The sequence below is a fragment of the Peromyscus maniculatus genome, chromosome 22, assembly GCF_049852395.1.
Source record: "Peromyscus maniculatus bairdii isolate BWxNUB_F1_BW_parent chromosome 22, HU_Pman_BW_mat_3.1, whole genome shotgun sequence".
NCBI classification, from domain to species: domain Eukaryota; kingdom Metazoa; phylum Chordata; class Mammalia; order Rodentia; family Cricetidae; genus Peromyscus; species Peromyscus maniculatus.
Genome location: NC_134873.1, coordinates 5310326 through 5331784, shown reverse-complemented (window position 1 = coordinate 5331784; position 21459 = coordinate 5310326). Strand labels below are relative to the sequence as shown.

Genomic DNA, 21459 nt, shown 5'->3' with positions numbered 1-21459 from the left:
CTGCCTCAGGAGACCTGCTCTTCTCTCTCAGCCCAAAAATCAGTCTCTGGAAAGACAGAGGAGTAGCCAGGAATGATGGCTGCAGTTGATATCTCAAGAGAGAGCTGGGCCTGTCTTCTACTCACCTCCAACTCCAGTAATGTACCCAGACCAAAATCTGGGATGCTACCCACCACCAACTCTAGGATCTGGTCTGGCAGGAGAGACAAGGATTGACCTTTTCTACTCTGGATCCTGGGAAGCCCTAAAAGAAAGCAGACTGCTTATCATCAGCCTCCAAGACAGCTGGGTGTGCAGTAAGAATGGAAGGACTCCTGAATGTGCTGCTTAGGTCTCTGGACTCGACTGTGAGTTTTAAGGGGCATGCAGTAGTAAACAGGAAGATGTCCTGGGGGTTTGTGTTTATACAAGGCTTAAAAACAATGTAGCTTTTCTCAGCCCTCAAAAGCCTAATCCAGAGGCAAAACCCTGATAGCCAAAGAGAACAACAGGAACATGATCCCTGTGTCCCTGTAGCCCAAGGCATGATGTCCCCCAAAGGCCTGACTCACCAGCACAGGGTGACAGTCCTCCAGTCCTGCCCTCCCCATCTTTGTGGACAACTGCTGCTCCCCAGTCTTAGTGAGAGGGCCTGGGAATGTCCCTCTGGACCACACACTGAACTCAGTGCCCATTGGTCCTCTTGACCCCGCCAAGCCCATCACACCCAGGTCACCTTTTCCACCCTAAGGCAAGTAGAAGATGGAAAAGGACCACAGTGTCAGTTCTTCCAGAAACAGAAACAGGGCTTGTGGGAAAATCTGGGATGGAACCAGGGTGTTGGGTCTGGGTTGTAAACTTGAATTCCTATATGGCCTTTTGCCTCCTTCCGGGGCTCCACTCTCCATTTTTCATTGTGGCCCTTGAGATTAAATAGAGAACAAAAATTGTTAGTTATTTTGTGGTGCTCTTACCGTTTTAAGCATAGCTAGGAATATATGAGCAGGAGAGAAGGAATCCAGAAAAGACGGTTTAGCATTGAGAAAGAAGAAAGCAACTCTTTCCATTTGTCTGCTTCCTGACAGAAATTAGATAACTCCCTTAAAATATCAGGATCTAAGGAGCTGCTCGGCGGCCACTTTTTCTTGTTTTTTAAAGTATATTTGGGCCATTTCTTAGTACAGAGACGGATCAGCTTAGGAATCTTTGTGTAAGGCATTAACCTGAGAGGTTTTAAAGCTTCAAGAAGACAGCCTAATGGAGAGGAAGGACTTACAGGGTTGAAAGCCTTGTTTCCCATGTCTGCAGCAGAGAGCCAGGAAAATAAAAAAAAAATAAAAAAACAAACGTGATCCAGAGCCAAAGCCCCAGGTGTCCCCAAAGCCAAGGACGGATACCAGGCATAGGCCGCTAATTGGCTGGTCAGCCAGAGAAGTGGGGTACCACCACGTGAGGCAAGGATTCCCCAGGAATCTGGACAGCATCTACTGCTTCATCAAGCCGGAAGAACATGTCGCCTTCATGCGGTCCCCAGGACGCACCCAATGGCGGTGGTCCCACTGTGAGGAATATCTCAGGCTGCAGACGTGGGAGATGGCTAGAAATTTAGGCCTGTGATAGGGGCCGACTGTAGCCAATAAAGACCATGGCCAGGGGTTCACCCGGTTTCAAGAATACTTAGTGAGCTGCTGGATGCTCAACAGTCATTCTTACAGATTCAGGAAACCATTTACGCTGGCCAAAAAGAGGGGGACTCTCCAATCAGAGAAGCAGTGTTGGATGTAGTTTAGTGCGGCCAGGCAAAATAGATAGTGGTCTGTCATGAACAGAGCAGAGTCCCTGGTTTGTGTGAAGCAGTCCCGGGTTTCAGCACCAGATGTTAGTTATTTTGCAGCGCTCTTACCCTTCGAGGAAATGTCACTAAACACGACAGAATCCACTAACAAGACTTTTATTAAGATAAAAGGGACAGACAAGTGCTCAGGCTTGTGGAAGAGACACCTGTGTGGAGAAAAGAAGAAGAAGAGGAGGAGGAGGAGGAGGAGGAGGAGGAGGAGGAGGAGCCGGGAATATGGCGTAGGCTCATAAAGGCTGGGTGGCTCATGTGCGTACTCAGGTCAATGTAACTACTCCATGCATGGCATTGTGTGCTCTTATGCAACCATGAAAAGTCACAGGATCCTGGTCACGGGAGATGCCTTGACCCGGAAATGGCTATTTTGACCTGGAACTGGCTAGGCAGAAGTGTCTAGGTCTGCCAGGTTTGTGTAAACATGCCCAACCATGGGGGATTGTTGTGGTGAATCCATCAAAAATGTCCAAGATAATACAGATCACCAAACTAAATACTCACTAAGAAGCTATACATGGTAATGTTTGATCGTTTCCTGGAAAGGGTTGTGAGAGGGTGGGGAGACAGTGTGAGGGCCTCAGAAAATAGGCTTGCCACACATACAAATTCTTTGCCTGATTTACTTTTTGCATAGGGTGGGCCTTTCAGACATCTCATTATACTCTCACCCCCAGTTTGAAGCCAAGCAGAGGCAAAAATCAGCCTCTGGATAGATAAATGGCAGGAGGTGGTTAACAAGTAGGGTGGGTTCTGTTGTGACTCAGAGTAAGCGTGAATCTGTTTTTATAGTATTTTTATTTTATAATTAACTTAATTTCACATATCAGCCATGGATTCCCCCATCTTCCCTCCTCCCACCTCTCAGTCCTCCCCTCCCAATTGACTCCACACTCCCACCTCCTCCAAGGCAAGGTCTCCCCTGGTGAGTCAGTCCAGCCTGGCAGACTCAGCCAAGGCAGGTCCAGTCCCCTCCTCCCCTTACACCAAGGCTGAGCAAAGTGCCTCAGCATAGGCCCCAGGCTCCAAAAAGTCAACCCATGCACCAAGGACAGGTCCTGGCTCTACTGCCTGGGGCCCTCCCAAACAGATCAAGCTAATCAACTGTCTCACTTATCCAGAGGGCCTGGTCCAGTCCCATGGGGGTTCCTCCACCATTGGTTCTCCGTTCATGCATTTCCACTAGTTTGGCTATTTGTTTCTGTGCTTCCTCCAACCATGGTCTCAACATCTCTCTAAGCTGGAATCTTAAGCATTCTCTATACTACAAAACTGCATGCCACCTCCAATTATTAGAGATACAAAGTCAACTATATGCTCATTGGTGGGTTAATTTGTGGGTTTTTTGTTTTTGTTTGTTTGGTTTTGGTTTTTTTTGTTATTATTTTGTTTTTTAGGGCAGGATCTCATGTGTCCCTGGCTGGTCTCATTTAAGTGAAGATGGCCTTGGACAGATGCTCCTGCATCCACCCACTGAATGCTAGGATTATAGGAAATGTATCACCACTTCTGGCTGCATATTCTGAATTTTGAATACCTTTACAAATTACCTTAAATGTAAAACTAAGCAAGTGAAATTAATTTTGCTAGCATTTTGCTTTCATTTAATTTGTCTCTTCAACATGTAATCACTGTAAAATTATGGGAAAAAAGGAAACTTTGAAGTGTACATGTTGCATGCTGAGGATCGAGGTTAGGGGTAGTGCACTTGTCTAGCATGTACAGGTGCTGGGGCTCATAAGAGAGAGTGGAGGAACCAAGGTACAGGAACCTGCTACATAACTGCTGGAAGTATAGCTATACAATGATGCAGCCACTAGCACCAGAGTATGCACAGCATTTATAATCGAGAAAAGGTAGAAACCCCAGATAACTACTGCTTGATGAATGGGTAAACAAAGGGTGCTGTGTTAATACAATGGTCAAGTATCTAGCCCTGAAAAGGGGTAGAGTACTGCTACATCCTATAACATGAATAAACATCACAGACATTAAACTCAGTGAAAGAAGCAAAATGACAGAAGAATGGGATAGTTCCCTATTAGCTGGTTTGATTTCTATTAAACACCCAGAGTGAGAAACCTGAAGCAGAAAGTTAGATTGGTAGCTGATAGGGGGTAGAGTCTGGAGGAGTGAAGAGTAACTACTAGTGAATAAAGGGTTTCTTCTCCAATGACAAAAATATTTTAAAATCAAACAGGGTGATGAATGCATACTTTTAAGAACATACTAAGAAAACCCTACTGGATTGTATACTTTAATAGAGTGAACTTACTAGATAAGTGCATTACATTATTATTTAAAGATTATATTTATTTCATGTGTACTATGTTTGCCTGCATGCATATTGTACATTGTATGTATGTCTGCTGCCTGTGAAGATACAAGAGGATGGTGGATTCCCTAGAACTGCATTTACAGATGGTTGTGAGCTCCATGTGGGTGCTGTTGTGGGTCCCAGGGTTTGTAGCTGAGAGATATTGAGGATTACCTTTCTCTCCAGTACAGACTGCCTTCCAGTACCAGGAACTCTGGTTAGTAGGTGAAGAATCTAGTTAGACTTCAGCTGAATTTCTCCATGTTCAATGACAGAAGTGTTACCTTCAGAAACAAGACCTTAACATCAGGTTGTGCAGAGACACCAACAGACTTGGAAATACCCTGTGCTATTTGGAGGGTTCTGTGGGTCCCTTTGGTTAAGGACTCAACAGGCTGTACATTGTTCCTGGCACAGGAGGTTTAAGATAGCGGCATAAGATGTCTAATTGGAGCCTTGTCAAACCTATTATGTTTTGAGCCCGTTTAGATTCCTTTCACTTATGTATAGGAAGCTTCTGGGGTAGTCAGTTCCCATATAGTTTTTCAAAGGGTCTGCAGTGTTGATTGTCCCTGCTCATATTCCCTCCTTTATCCTTCTCTCCCATCTTCCTCTAATTAAACCTTCCTAATCTAGTGTTCACTTATATTTTCTTAACACTATAGACTATTCCCTTCCTTGAGAGATACTCTCCTCCCTTCTTCTCCCTTACCAAGTACCAAACCTCTGTGGTTGTTCAGATTGTAGTTCTCATATCAGAACTTTTAAAAGAAAAAAAAATCAAAACCAGTATTTGTCTTTTTGGATCTGGTTTGGCCCAATCCGGATGGATTTTTTTCTATCTCCATCAGGCCAGTCTTAGGGAGGTATTTTCTCATGGCTGCAGGACTATAAGGACCTGACCCACCAACCAACTCCCCCAGTGTTTTGCCTTGGAAGCTCTGCAGGTAGCTCTACTCCAAAATTCCAATTGACAGTGTTTTGCACATGCTCTGAGCATGGTAGGCTTTCGTCACTGGAGTCTGACATGGGCATGCGCAGAGCACGTGCACGGGGTTCACAACTGCTGAGCACCATTGTGTGCTCACAGCGCATCACAATGCCAGGGTAGCTGTGTTGCTAAGGGTAAAGCCGAGTTTGGCTCACACTGAACCAAGGATCTGCGCTTGCAGGACGGTCCCGTGTGTCAGTGGCGAAAATTTACCAGTGTTTTAAATTTGTATTCTACCAGTGTTCTATTTTTTACTGTAGGGTTTGTGAGGGTGCGGGTGGGTAAAAGGGCGGGGCGGGGGGGGGGGGAGGCAGGGAGGGTCTGCACAGCCTTAGGGCTGAACATGCAGGAAGACATTGACCCAGATGCCCTTAGTATTCAAGCCCCAAAGCGGGCTCGCTGGTACACCTGCCTGTGGCCCTCATGCCTGGGTCATGGGTGCTGTTGTCGCAAACGACGAAGCAAATTTCCCCTCGTGAATGGCCAGGACACAAGGAGCAGGTAATGGGACCTGGGGAGGGGAGAGGGACAGGAGGGACAGGAACTGTTGGTGACAGTCAAGGCAACTAAGGAGAAACACACCTTCCAGGACTGTAACCTGAGGGAGGGGAGAGGTCATGCTTAGGCTCTTCTTTCACTGAGCCCAGTGGGGTTTGTGCCTGCTTTAGGCTTCCAGGCATCTGGGACCTGCCCAACTTGGAAGGGCAGCTCCTAGGCCTTTTTTAAGAGAAGTAAAACAAAGAACTTCAGTTAGTTTACAAATCCTTTTACATTGTCTCTTTTAGAGCACTTTATTGGGTGCTTTAAAGTGATTTAGCTAATGAAACTACATACATTTTATTTTTATGTGTATACTTAATTTTTTTTTAGATTTATGTATATGAGTGTTTTGCCTGCATGTATTTCCAATGCACCACGTGCAAAAGAACGTGTTGGATCCCCTGGAACGGGAGTTACGGACAGTTGTCAGTGCTAGAAATCAAACCCAGGTCCTCTCCAAGCAAAACTAGAGTTTGTAAACACAAAGCCGTCTCTCCAGCCCATAACGGATATTTTTTAATACTATGTTATATACAACACAGAAAACTGTAACATGAGATAAATTTTTACATAAAATGTCAACTTTAAGCCCCCCCCAAAGAATCACTAAGAAATCTTACATTAGTGGGATCCCTGTTTGCTGAGGGATCATATAAGGAAATTTTCAGTTGGAACTATGACTCTGACCCCCACTCCTTTGAGTATATGTTGTATGTGTGTTGGTACATATGTGAAGGCTATAGGTTGACATTATCTTCCTCAGTTGCTTTTCATCTCATTAACAGAGTGGTATGTGTGTGTACACATATATCCCATACACCTGCAGTTAAGTATGTGAAGGTCAGAAGAAAGCTATATTTGAGAGTTGTATTCTGCCATATTGTGGGTTCTGGGGGTTGAACTCAGGCCATCAGGTCTGCTGGCAGGTCCCACCACCTGATGAACCACCTTGTGGTCCCTACTCCTCATTTTTTGAGGCAGGTTCTCTCACTCAAATCCCTACTAGGTGTGATTTATTGTCTTGCAGTATACTGATTCAGCTTAACTTGCAGGCAAACAAGCTTTGGGGATCCTCCTGTATCCACATCCCCAGCACTAGATTTTCAAGGTGTTGGGAGTTCTGAACTCAGGCCCTCAGGCTTGCCTGGCAAGAACTTTACCAACTGAGCTCTTCCAATCATCCCCAGCCCTTGTTTTCTATTTCTTATTTCACACTATGTTCTAAAGGGGAACCAGGGACACTCAACAGTATATTTTTCCATAGCCCGTATGCTTCTTGGTAATCTCTGTAGTTCTGAGTGGTTACTTAGTCTTCAAAATGTGAACTTTATACAAATAATAGAACAATAAATTATATTTTCAAAATATGCTTTGCTTAACAAACACATTCTTTTAAAACACTGAACTTTCCAACTGTATTTATCCATTCTGTCAATCCATTTATTCCCCACATGGAACTTAGACATCTCCTATACAGCATACACATTCTACTATCTCTCAAGACCCTCTCATTCTTAAAATGTTTATGTTTATCTGCCCAGTCAGCTTTCCTTACATTCTATACATTTAAATAGTGAATACAAAGACCCATGCTCATTTGAATCCTGCTTTTCTTTTGGCTTAAAGCTTTATGAAAATCAAAGCAAGGGAGCTATGATACAGTGGGTTATCTCCTTATAGAGATATTTGCTCAATTTTGATGTGTTGGACACATTGGGGGTTCAAGGCAAAGCACTATGGCTTGCTTTGCTACCATTTGGTGTCTGGATTATCAGGGACACTATGTCTATTGTCTGAGGACTAGGCTGTGTGCCTGTTGGCAGCAAATATAGAAATATTACTTTTGGGCATTGAGAAGTGAAAAAAATCAAAGTATCAATGACTGAGGATTTAGATTTTTGTTACTGCTATTTTCATCTTGTTTGCCTTTCATAGTTTTAAGAGCTAAAATTTACATAGATACATGTGACCTGTAGAATTGCCATGGGCCTGTGGATTGTATCATATATCATTTTATGTAAGGCACAGTGGACTGCATGATAACCTTTTATTTTGTATAGTGGCAAAGTTAAAAATATTGCCTATTATAGTCATAAAATATCATGGCAGAGATTTTAGCAATGCTAAAATGTGAAATAAAGAGTAAGGTAGGCAGTGACACTGACCTGCAATCCTGCCTACTGGGAGGATTACCAAGTTCAAGCCCATCTTGGGGAATATAGTTTTAAAATATTGTAAACATATTTGAATAAAAAATTGTGTCTTCGGAGTAGGTAGAATTCTGTGTGAAATTGGTAAACATTCCAGTATTTTTATTGTTTCTTATATGTTTTCCTTTAAAATGCTATGTTCAGCATAGTTTTTGAAAATCATGTTGACTCTTTGATCACTCATTCTGCTTTAAATGGCTTTTGGGAAATCATGACAATGAAATTCTATTACCAGATCCTATTCTTTTTTTTTTTTGATTTTTTGAGACAGGGTTTCTCTGTGTAGCTTTGCGCCTTTCCTGGAGCTCACTTGGTAGCCCAGGCTGGCCTCGAACTCACAGAGATCCGCCTGGCTCTGCCTCCCGAGTGCTGGGATTAAAGGCGTGTGCCACCAACGCCCGGCCCTATTCTTTTATTTTTTTTTTCCTGTCCTGTCTGAAATGTCTTCATGCTGTGTTGGTCAGATGTGAGTCTGTTCACCCACATTCCTGAAACAGCTATCATGGTTAGAGACAGTTATCCACAATGAGTATAAAGAACTGAGACTCAAGTTTTTGGGCTTTGCTGGGTTCCCATCAGCAGTAGCCTTTGAACATGGTTCTGTAGAGAACTTTCCCACAACTGAATGAAGCCCAACATAGAAGCAAGAAAAACACAGCTATTGCACCAGCATTCACCAACTACAAACCCCAGGCACCTAGAGCTTAGCCATAGCCAGTAAAGAAAGGAGATGGAGAGACGGTGCTCCCCTCCCATGAGTTTTAGAACAGGCTGTGACTTAACATTACAAGGCAATATTTGGTGATGGTTTGGTGTCTACTAGCAAACAGGTAACTACAACAACAACAAATACAATGCCATCTATAGACTGTCAAAAATATATTGGCTGGAGAGAGTAAAGACAAGGGTTGCTTTCCTGTTCCACCATGTCCATCTCTTGGGAGAACAGAGAAGAGACTGTGTGCTATAGGTTCAGGAGAGGAGGGATGAACCAGGAGTAATAATTGAACTGGTCTTATACATGTGCAACTGTAAAATATACTTACAGCAGCCATTAAAGCAAAGGATGTGGAAGAACCCCTCTTCCTTGTCCCTGTGTGCATGCCTGTGTGGTGGTGGTGGTGGTGGTGAAAAAAACAACTTCAAAGCACCCCAAATGCAGTGACTTCTGCGATTGTTGGCAGCTTGATGCTTAGAGATAGGGTATATTTCGTGTTCTACCAAACCAACTTCTTGGGAGAGAGCATGAGACTCAAGGAACTGCCTAAAAAGTTTCTTGACAAGAAAGGGGTCATGGTGCCTTAGGGGTAGAGGAAGAAGAATGAAATAGGAGCACTAGGTGCTTTGAGCACACAAACACAAAGCCATCAGTTACTGCAACCATCAGAACAAAGTGTGTGCAAAAACCACCATCCTCCCTCTAGTGTGTCTGAATATGTGGATGTTGCATGTGATGCATGTGTCTGTGCAGTCATGAAGGGAAGAGGAGGATATCAGTGTTTTGTGTCATTCTCTAGCTTATCTACTTGACATAAGGTCTGTGACTTAACCTGGAGCAGCTATCAGCCACCAAGCCCAAATGATACCCTGTAAATCCCACCCACAGTACTGGGGTTACAAGTGCATACGTCCATGCCAAGATTTTTATGTGGTTGCTGAAGATTCAAACTCCGGCTGTTGTGTGTGGGCAGCAAACACTCTTATTGACTGAGCTATCTCCCAAGCCATCGACTGTTTTAACTTTTATTTTTAAATAGAAGTAAGTCTTAACTGAATGTTTTATAGATTAAGTTGAAACTCCCAAAAGCAACCAGAAAAAAAACTCCATAAAACACAGGTCAAGGTTGCATTACATAAATGCAAAAATGTCACTCAATATACAGGTAACCAATCTTTCAACAGAGTTGATCAAAGGACCAAACCAACTCATTATAGCATGTTTTTATTCTGAAGGCTCTCTGAAAAACCTGACAGCCCTGCATCCACACCAGGGAAAGAAGACACTACGTATGTTGTTACGGTAAAGTGATCCTTTGTGAAATTCATTTTCATATGAATTTTGTTAAAATGCAGCAATAGTTTACCTATCACAGTTTTGCATGGAAATTTGGCCAGAGAAAAACATTCTGTTGGTGTGAATTGTCATTTCTATAAATTGTAAGTGAGTAATAAGTCCTTGCAGATAGTGGTGGCCCAATAAAGGAATGGACTGGAAACACAGTGAGTGGAAGATTGAGAACAGTCCTCACATAATACATGCTTCATGTTTGACCAAGGATGGTTTGCAGATACAAATACACCTTAGAGTGATTTTAAAACATGACTGTGTTAATACACCTGAATACATTTTAATAGGTCCAGTGATTTCAGTTTCTAGGAATTGCCCAGGTGCCTTTACCTTTGGCATAAGTGCAGGCAGCTTTTATCTTCCTATGGACACTCCTACTTCAGGATCACATGTGAGAGCATCTCCTCTTTTCTGTCTTTGCTTCTTATTTACACTAGCAGGAACTTGTGGAAATTTAGCCACTTGTAATCTGTTCATCCAAATTGTTCATTATGAAGAGATTATAGCATGTTTTTTTCTTTGATTCCCTAGGAGTATGTGGAAAAGTCTTCCTTTACTTACATAATAGGTTTGTATTCCTCAAATAGCCAGCAGTTCTAGAAGCGAAGATTCAATTACCATATAGTAACATTTTAATGTCTGGAATTTTTGTTTTGTGTTTTAAAATAATAGACCCTTACATTCTCTGTGCCACATTTGAACATTTAAAATAGTGGTGGGTTTTAATTAGATATTGATCTATTCATATTAAAGCGACTTTATCACTGTGAGCTGCTGGAGGTAAGGAAACTGGTTTAATTGTATCCTGGAGCCTTAGAGTGAATCATAAGTTGCATATTAATGACTTCTGAATGTGAATCAATGGACAAAAGCTGTTTCATGGGTACTATGATATGGAGAACACACATTAGTGATTAAATCAGTGTTTATTTACAAATGAAAAATAATACACACCTTGGACTCCCCACGAGGATAGAGAAACACTGATGAAAGGAGGTCAATTAAAATTAATAATCATCTCATATAAGATCAGAAATTTTGAAACACTGGGAATTCAGTGTAGTCTCAGCCACAGGGCAAGGTCAAGTTTCTAAGTTCATGATGTTCTCTTATACTTGGCTAGCATAAATACAGGTTAGTACTTGATGACAAAGTAGTAATTTGTAAATAGATGAGCATATTTTGAGATATTTCAGGTTTAAGTAAGAGTTTCTACATTTTATGATTCAATACACTGAACCTTTCAGGAATAAAGGAGTTTTAATTTGTGTGGACACACACACAAAAAAAAGAATTAAATTCAGAAAAAAAACAAAGAAAGTGAAACCTCTAAATTTCTATTACAGAAAAGCAAAAAACAACTATTTTACTTTACTAACATCTGCAATTTGAAAAAGATGAAGACTGAAATAAACCTATCATCACTGGAAAAGGTAATAACTGACAATTACAAAGAAAAAAATTTATTAACTGATAATTGCACCTAATATAAAAAGTAACATATTTGCTTGTGAGAGGAATGATGCCTCTGCATCGCCATATCTGCAGTATTGCAAATAGTGTCAGAGAGAGAAACCAAGCTTTTAAAATGTCCTTCACCACCGGGCAGTGGTGGCACAAGCCTTTAATCCCAGCACTCGGGAGGAAGAGCCAGGCAGATCTCTGTGAGTTAGAGGCCAGCCTGGACTAGCAAGTGATTTCCAGGAAAAGGCACAAAGCTACACAAAGAAACCCTGTCTCGAAAAACCAAAACAAAAAAACAAACAAACAAATAAATAAATAAATAAATAAATAAATAAATAAATAAATAAATAAAATGTTCTTCACCACCTTGATACCCTCATTTCTGGAAACACACAAGCATTTCACCCTCTAGTTCTCAACCTTCCTAAGGGTGTGTCCATCTGATGACCTATCTCATGTTGTGGTGAACCTGCACAGGAAATTTTTTCCCTTGCTATTTGATAACTGTCATTTTTCACGTCTTATGAATTATCATGTCTATATCAATGTTTTCAGAAGGTGTTAGGTGAACCCCGTGAAAGACAGTCTTAGGTTTTCCAAATGGGTCACTAACCACCTGTTGAGAACCACTATTTTCATGGGTATGTGATAGTAAATTAGACTATGGAGACAAAAATCAGAAAGGGAGCTCTTTGAATCAGAAAAGACGCCACACACAAATAAAGAGAGTAAACGTTAGAGAATCATGCAGTAGATAATGTCAACAGGAACCTACCAAACACTCTTGTATGACTTCAGTGGATTTATTTTAGGGGTTTAAATGTTTGGAATGCATTCTTTCTGTGCACTCTCATTGTGGTCTGCCCACTGACATCCAGGGGCGCTTTGGATCCCCTGGCACTGCAGTTCCAGAAGGTTCTCAGCCAAGATGTTGGTTCTGTGAATCAAAACCAGAGCCTCTGCCCCAGCAAAAAGTGGAAACCCTGCTGATTCATCTTTCCAGACCCCAGAATCAATATGTTTCTTATGCACCTGTTCATAAGCAAAGACCAATATGTCCTTAGTATAAACGGTGAGTCAGCTTTCAGGGTGGTTGCCAAAATTTTATACCCTAGGCCTCATCAGCCTGCTGGTATGAAACATTGAAATGCAGAGAACTTATAGGAAGGAAGAACATGAATAGGAGGTGGTCTTGTTGGTACACTCCTCTAATCTGTGCACTCATAATGCAGAGGACACTGGTCTCTTTGAGTTCAAGGATAACCTGTTCTCAATTTATTTGGTGAATGGGAAAAGGCAAGAAACTGTTTGCCACAGCAGAAGTGTGCAGGTGCAAGGATAATTTTTAGGAGTTGTTTCTATCCTCTCACCATTTCAATCTCAGGGTTCAATTGGAAGTGTCAGTCATGCTGGCAAGTGCCTTTATGACATTAGCCATTTGGAGGCCTTAATACATATGCTTTGAATGTAAATATATCAGCATTAATACACACTCACACACACTCCACAAAATACAAAAGAAATTGATACAATACACTAGCACACCAATGCCATCAGATCATTCTGCATGCAGGCATAATGACCCGGGATCCATCCCAGAAAACACAATTACCAGCAAACTGCTTAACTAAAACCATGTGTTGAGAATACTCGGTTAAAGATCATTAGACATGGTTCCCATTTTACTTCCAGCAATGAAACTCAGATCCACCTATCTCATGCCAGAACTCAGGCGACCTCAAAGAAACTGAGCAAAAGAGAGTGAAACACTTTTCTCCTGTTCTGTTTTGAATTTTGGTATTCATAATTTAAAGGAACCCAGCACAGCCTCTTTTGTGTCAGAAGACGGCTTCATTTGAAAACGAAGCAAATAACGGTTTTGGGTCTCACACACACTTCACATACAGACCAAACAAAAGAATTGATTTCCTTAACTGAGAAGGTTCATCCTCTACCTTTCCTTTGCAGAAGAGCGAGGAATATATTGGCTGTGCAATAAGGTCCTCCAGCATCAAGACCATCTTGGGGGACCTGGAACTGTCTCCGCTCCATGAGGTAATAACTGATAGCTGCAAAGAAAAAGAAATATATTTTCCTTTAATTCCCACTAATTTGACATGTAATATATTTGTTTCTGTAAGGAACGATGTCTCTGTGTTCCTATGTCTGCAGTATTTCAAATAGTGTCAGAGAAGAGGAAGCCAGCCTGGCCCATTTCTTCACATCCTTCATATCCTCCCTTCTGGGAGCCCACAATCTAATCACCCTGTAAGGCACTAGTTCTCAACCTTCCTAAGGGTGTGGCCATCTGATGACCTATCCCATGTTGTGGTGAACCTGCACAGGAAATTTTTTCCCTTGCTATTTGATAACTGTCATTTTTCACGTCTTATGAATTATCATGTCTATATCTATGTTTTCAGAAGGTGTTAGGTGAACCCCGTGAAAGACAGTCTTAGGTTTTCCAAATGGGTCACTAACCACCTGTTGAGAACCACTATTTTCATGGGTACGTGATAGTAAATTAGACTATGGAGACAAAAATCAGAAAGGGAGCTCTTTGAATCAGAAAAGAAACCACACACAAATAAACAGAGTAAACGTTAGAGAATCATGCAGTAGATAATGTCAACAGGAACCTACCAAACACTCTTGTATGACTTCAGTGGATTTATTTTAGGGGTTTGAAATGTTTTGAATGCATTCTTTCTGTGCACTCTGTTTGTGGTCTGCCCACTGACATCCAGGGGCGCTTTGGATCCCCTGGCACTGCAGTTCCAGAAGGTTCTCAGCCAAGATGTTGGTTCTGTGAATCAAAGCCAGAGCCTCTGCCCCAGCAAAAAGTGGTAAACACGGCTGAGTCATCTTTCCAGACCCCAGAATCAATATGTTTCTCATGCACCTGTTCATAAGCAAAGACCAATATGTCCTTAGTATAAACGATGAGTCAGCTTTCAGGGTGGTTGCCAAAATTTTATACCCTAGGCCTCATCAGCCTGCTGGTATGAAACATTGAAATGCAGAGAACTTATAGGCAGGAAGAACATGAATAGGAGGTGGTCTTGTTGGTACTCTCCTCTAATCTGTGCACTCATAACGCAGAGGACACTGGTCTTTTTGAGTTCAAGGATAACCCGTTCTCAATTTATTTGGTGAATGGGAAAAGGCAAGAAACTGTTTGCCACAGCAGAAGTGTGCAGGTGCAAGGATAATTTTTAGGAGTTGTTTCTATCCTCTCACCATTTCAATCTCAGGGTTCAATTGGAAGTGTCAGTCATGCTGGCAAGTGCCTTTATGACATTAGCCATTTGGTGGCCTTAATATATATGCTTTGAATGTAAATATATCAGCATTAATACACACTCACACACACTCCACAAAATACAAAAGAAATTGATACAATACCCTAGCACACCAATGCCAGCAGATCACTCTGCATGCAGGCATAATGACCCGGGATCCATCCCAGAAAACACAATTACCAGCAAACTGCTTGACTACGAACCATGTGTTGAAAATACTCGGTTAAAGATCATTAGACATGGTTCCCATTTTACTTCCAGCAATGAAACTCAGATCCACCTATCACATGCCAGAACTCAGGCGACCTCAAAGAAACTGAGCAAAAGAGAGTGAAACACTTTTCTCCTGTTCTGTTTTGAATTTTGGTATTCATAATTTAAAGGAACCCAGCACAGCCTCTTTTGTGTCAGAAGACGGCTTCATTTGAAAACGAAGCAAATAACGGTTTTGGGTCTCACACACACTTCACATACAGACCAAACAAAAGAATTGATTTCCTTAACTGAGAAGGTTCATCCTCTACCTTTCCTTTGCAGAAGAGCGAGGAACACATTGGCTGTGCAATAAGGTCCTCCAGCGTCAAGACCATCTTGGGGGACCTGGAACTGTCTCCGCTAGATGAGGTAATAACTGATAGCTGCAAAGAAAAAGAAATATATTTACCTTTAAGTCCCACTAATTTGACATGTAATATATTTGTTTGTGTAAGGAACGATGTCTCTGTGTTCCTATGTCTGCAGTATTTCAAATAGTGTCAGAGAAGAGGAAGCCAGCCTGGCCCATTTCTTCACCTCCTTCATATCCTCCCTTCTGGGAGCCCACAATCTAATCACCCTGTAAGGCACTAGTTCTCAACCTTCCTAAGGGTGTGGCCATCTGATGACCTATCCCATGTTGTGGTGAACCTGCACAGGAAATTTTTTCCCTTGCTATTTGATAACTGTCACTTTTCACGTCTTATGAATTATCATGTCTATATCTATGTTTTCAGAAGGTGTTAGGTGAACCCCGTGAAAGACAGTCTTAGGTTTTCCAAATGGGTCACTAACCACCTGTTGAGAACCACTATTTTCATGGGTACGTGATAGTAAATTAGACTATGGAGACAAAAATCAGAAAGGGAGCTCTTTGAATCAGAAAAGAAACCACACACAAATAAACAGAGTAAACGTTAGAGAATCATGCAGTAGATAATGTCAACAGGAACCTACCAAACACTCTTGTATGACTTCAGTGGATTTATTTTAGGGGTGGAAATGTTTTGAATGCATTCTTTCTGTGCACTCTGTTTGTGGTCTGCCCACTGACATCCATGGGCGCTTTGGATCCCCTGGCACTGCAGTTCCAGAAGGTTCTCAGCCAAGATGTTGGTTCTGTGAATCAAAGCCAGAGCCTCTGCCCCAGCAAAAAGTGGTAAACCCTGCTGAGTCATCTTTCCAGACCCCAGAATCAATGTTTCTCATGCACCTGTTCATAAGCAAAGACCAATATGTCCTTAGTATAAACGATGAGTCAGCTTTCAGGGTGGTTGCCAAAATTTTATACCCTAGGCCTCATCAGCCTGCTGGTATGAAACATTGAAATGCAGAGAACTTATAGGCAGGAAGAACATGAATAGGAGGTGGTCTTGTTGGTACACTCCTCTAATCTGTGCACTCATAATGCAGAGGACACTGGTCTCTTTGAGTTCAAGGATAACCCGTTCTCAATTTATTTGGTGAATGGGAAAAGGCAAGAAACTGTTTGCCACAGCAGAAGTGTGCAGGTGCAAGGATAATTTTTAGGAGTTGTTTCTATCCTCTCACCATTTCAATCTCAGGGTTCAATTGGAAGTGTCAGTCATGCTGGCAAGTGCCTTTATGACATTAGCCATTTGGTGGCCTTAATATATATGCTTTGAATGTAAATATATCAGCATTAATACACACTCACACACACTCCACAAAATACAAAAGAAATTGATACAATACCCTAGCACACCAATGCCAGCAGATCACTCTGCATGCAGGCATAATGACCCGGGATCCATCCCAGAAAACACAATTACCAGCAAACTGCTTGACTACGAACCATGTGTTGAAAATACTCGGTTAAAGATCATTAGACATGGTTCCCATTTTACTTCCAGCAATGAAACTCAGATCCACCTATCACATGCCAGAACTCAGGCGACCTCAAAGAAACTGAGCAAAAGAGAGTGAAACACTTTTCTCCTGTTCTGTTTTGAATTTTGGTATTCATAATTTAAAGGAACCCAGCACAGCCTCTTTTGTGTCAGAAGACGGCTTCATTTGAAAACGAAGCAAATAACGGTTTTGGGTCTCACACACACTTCACATACAGACCAAACAAAAGAATTGATTTCCTTAACTGAGAAGGTTCATCCTCTACCTTTCCTTTGCAGAAGAGCGAGGAACACATTGGCTGTGCAATAAGGTCCTCCAGCGTCAAGACCATCTTGGGGGACCTGGAACTGTCTCCGCTAGTTGAGGTAATAACTGATAGCTGCAAAGAAAAAGAAATATATTTACCTTTAAGTCCCACTAATTTGACATGTAATATATTTGTTTGTGTAAGGAACGATGTCTCTGTGTTCCTATGTCTGCAGTATTTCAAATAGTGTCAGAGAAGAGGAAGCCAGCCTGGCCCATTTCTTCACCTCCTTCATATCCTCCCTTCTGGGAGCCCACAATCTAATCACCCTGTAAGGCACTAGTTCTCAACCTTCCTAAGGGTGTGGCCATCTGATGACCTATCCCATGTTGTGGTGAACCTGCACAGGAAATTTTTTCCCTTGCTATTTGATAACTGTCATTTTTCACGTCTTATGAATTATCATGTCTATATCTATGTTTTCAGAAGGTGTTAGGTGAACCCCGTGAAAGACAGTCTTAGGTTTTCCAAATGGGTCACTAACCACCTGTTGAGAACCACTATTTTCATGGGTACGTGATAGTAAATTAGACTATGGAGACAAAAATCAGAAAGGGAGCTCTTTGAATCAGAAAAGAAACCACACACAAATAAAGAGAGTAAACGTTAGAGAATCATGCAGTAGATAATGTCAACAGGAACCTACCAAACACTCTTGTATGACTTCAGTGGATTTATTTTAGGGGTGGAAATGTTTTGAATGCATTCTTTCTGTGCACTCTGTTTGTGGTCTGCCCACTGACATCCATGGGCGCTTTGGATCCCCTGGCACTGCAGTTCCAGAAGGTTCTCAGCCAAGATGTTGGTTCTGTGAATCAAAGCCAGAGCCTCTGCCCCAGCAAAAAGTGGTAAACACTGCTGAGTCATCTTTCCAGACCCCAGAATCAATATGTTTCTCATGCACCTGTTCATAAGCAAAGACCAATATGTCCTTAGTATAAACGATGAGTCAGCTTTCAGGGTGGTTGCCAAAATTTTATACCCTAGGCCTCATCAGCCTGCTGGTATGAAACATTGAAATGCAGAGAACTTATAGGCAGGAAGAACATGAATAGGAGGTGGTCTTGTTGGTACACTCCTCTAATCTGTGCACTCATAATGCAGAGGACACTGGTCTCTTTGAGTTCAAGGATAACCCGTTCTCAATTTATTTGGTGAATGGGAAAAGGCAAGAAACTGTTTGCCACAGCAGAAGTGTGCAGGTGCAAGGATAATTTTTAGGAGTTGTTTCTATCCTCTCACCATTTCAATCTCAGGGTTCAATTGGAAGTGTCAGTCATGCTGGCAAGTGCCTTTATGACATTAGCCATTTGGTGGCCTTAATATATATGCTTTGAATGTAAATATATCAGCATTAATACACACTCACACACACTCCACAAAATACAAAAGAAATTGATACAATACACTAGCACACCAATGCCAGCAGATCACTCTGCATGCAGGCATAATGACCCGGGATCCATCCCAGAAAACACAATTACCAGCAAACTGCTTGACTACGAACCATGTGTTGAAAATACTCGGTTAAAGATCATTAGACATGGTTCCCATTTTACTTCCAGCAATGAAACTCAGATCCACCTATCACATGCCAGAACTCAGGCGACCTCAAAGAAACTGAGCAAAAGAGAGTGAAACACTTTTCTCCTGTTCTGTTTTGAATTTTGGTATTCATAATTTAAAGGAACCCAGCACAGCCTCTTTTGTGTCAGAAGACGGCTTCATTTGAAAACGAAGCAAATAACGGTTTTGGGTCTCACACACACTTCACATACAGACCAAACAAAAGAATTGATTTCCTTAACTGAGAAGGTTCATCCTCTACCTTTCCTTTGCAGAAGAGCGAGGAACACATTGGCTGTGCAATAAGGTCCTCCAGCGTCAAGACCATCTTGGGGGACCTGGAACTGTCTCCGCTAGATGAGGTAATAACTGATAGCTGCAAAGAAAAAGAAATATATTTACCTTTAAGTCCCACTAATTTGACATGTAATATATTTGTTTGTGTAAGGAACGATGTCTCTGTGTTCCTATGTCTGCAGTATTTCAAATAGTGTCAGAGAAGAGGAAGCCAGCCTGGCCCATTTCTTCACCTCCTTCATATCCTCCCTTCTGGGAGCCCACAATCTAATCACCCTGTAAGGCACTAGTTCTCAACCTTCCTAAGGGTGTGGCCATCTGATGACCTATCCCATGTTGTGGTGAACCTGCACAGGAAATTTTTTCCCTTGCTATTTGATAACTGTCATTTTTCAGGTCTTATGAATTATCATGTCTATATCTATGTTTTCAGAAGGTGTTAGGTGAACCCCGTGAAAGACAGTCTTAGGTTTTCCAAATGGGTCACTAACCACCTGTTGAGAACCACTATTTTCATGGGTACGTGATAGTAAATTAGACTATGGAGACAAAAATCAGAAAGGGAGCTCTTTGAATCAGAAAAGAAACCACACACAAATAAAGAGAGTAAACGTTAGAGAATCATGCAGTAGATAATGTCAACAGGAACCTACCAAACACTCTTGTATGACTTCAGTGGATTTATTTTAGGGGTGGAAATGTTTTGAATGCATTCTTTCTGTGCACTCTGTTTGTGGTCTGCCCACTGACATCCATGGGCGCTTTGGATCCCCTGGCACTGCAGTTCCAGAAGGTTCTCAGCCAAGATGTTGGTTCTGTGAATCAAAGCCAGAGCCTCTGCCCCAGCAAAAAGTGGTAAACCCTGCTGAGTCATCTTTCCAGACCCCAGAATCAATGTTTCTCATGCACCTGTTCATAAGCAAAGACCAATATGTCCTTAGTATAAACGATGAGTCAGCTTTCAGGGTGGTTGCCAAAATTTTATACCCTAGGCCTCATCAGCCTGCTGGTATGAAACATTGAAATGCAGAGAACTTATAGGCAGGAAGAACATGAATAGGAGGTGGTCTTGTTGGTACACTCCTCTAATCTGTGCACTCATAATGCAGAGGACACTGGTCTCTTTGAGTTCAAGGATAACCCGTTCTCAATTTATTTGGTGAATGGGAAAAGGCAAGAAACTGTTTGCCACAGCAGAAGTGTGCAGGTGCAAGGATAATTTTTAGGAGTTGTTTCTATCCTCTCACCATTTCAATCTCAGGGTTCAATTGGAAGTGTCAGTCATGCTGGCAAGTGCCTTTATGACATTAGCCATTTGGTGGCCTTAATATATATGCTTTGAATGTAAATATATCTGCATTAATACACACTCACACACACTCCACAAAATACAAAAGAAATTGATACAATACCCTAGCACACCAATGCCAGCAGATCACTCTGCATGCAGGCATAATGACCCGGGATCCATCCCAGAAAACACAATTACCAGCAAACTGCTTGACTACGAACCATGTGTTGAAAATACTCGGTTAAAGATCATTAGACATGGTTCCCATTTTACTTCCAGCAATGAAACTCAGATCCACCTATCACATGCCAGAACTCAGGCGACCTCAAAGAAACTGAGCAAAAGAGAGTGAAACACTTTTCTCCTGTTCTGTTTTGAATTTTGGTATTCATAATTTAAAGGAACCCAGCACAGCCTCTTTTGTGTCAGAAGACGGCTTCATTTGAAAACGAAGCAAATAACGGTTTTGGGTCTCACACACACTTCACATACAGACCAAACAAAAGAATTGATTTCCTTAACTGAGAAGGTTCATCCTCTACCTTTCCTTTGCAGAAGAGCGAGGAACACATTGGCTGTGCAATAAGGTCCTCCAGCGTCAAGACCATCTTGGGGGACCTGGAACTGTCTCCGCTAGTTGAGGTAATAACTGATAGCTGCAAAGAAAAAGAAATATATTTACCTTTAAGTCCCACTAATTTGACATGTAATATATTTGTTTGTGTAAGGAACGATGTCTCTGTGTTCCTATGTCTGCAGTATTTCAAATAGTGTCAGAGAAGAGGAAGCCAGCCTGGCCCATTTCTTCACCTCCTTCATATCCTCCCTTCTGGGAGCCCACAATCTAATCACCCTGTAAGGCACTAGTTCTCAACCTTCCTAAGGGTGTGGCCATCTGATGACCTATCCCATGTTGTGGTGAACCTGCACAGGAAATTTTTTCCCTTGCTATTTGATAACTGTCATTTTTCACGTCTTATGAATTATCATGTCTATATCTATGTTTTCAGAAGGTGTTAGGTGAACCCCGTGAAAGACAGTCTTAGGTTTTCCAAATGGGTCACTAACCACCTGTTGAGAACCACTATTTTCATGGGTACGTGATAGTAAATTAGACTATGGAGACAAAAATCAGAAAGGGAGCTCTTTGA

General features: G+C 41.8%; 1 protein-coding gene and 1 long non-coding RNA gene across 2 annotated transcripts in view; one reads left to right on the top strand and one right to left on the bottom strand.

Moving 5' to 3' along the window:
- Positions 1-250: 250 nt before the first annotated feature.
- On the bottom strand, positions 251-5217 carry LOC143270244 (uncharacterized). Its single transcript, XR_013047366.1, has 3 exons — positions 4858-5217; positions 4320-4429; positions 251-901 (listed from the first exon to the last, which is right to left on the bottom strand). It is a non-coding gene; the product is annotated as an uncharacterized LOC143270244 (long non-coding RNA).
- A 27-nt stretch (positions 5218-5244) lies between these two features.
- The window catches only part of LOC143270236 (uncharacterized), a 285186-nt gene continuing 268971 nt past the window's right edge, over positions 5245-21459 (top strand). The window contains exons 1-7 of the mRNA XM_076559424.1: positions 5245-5637; positions 9840-9906; positions 11301-11387; positions 13387-13473; positions 15258-15344; positions 18996-19082; positions 20864-20950. Of these exons, the coding sequence (XP_076415539.1) occupies positions 5480-5637; positions 9840-9906; positions 11301-11387; positions 13387-13473; positions 15258-15344; positions 18996-19082; positions 20864-20950 (660 nt within the window). The 5' untranslated portion in view covers positions 5245-5479. The remainder of the gene's footprint in view (positions 5638-9839; positions 9907-11300; positions 11388-13386; positions 13474-15257; positions 15345-18995; positions 19083-20863; positions 20951-21459) is intronic.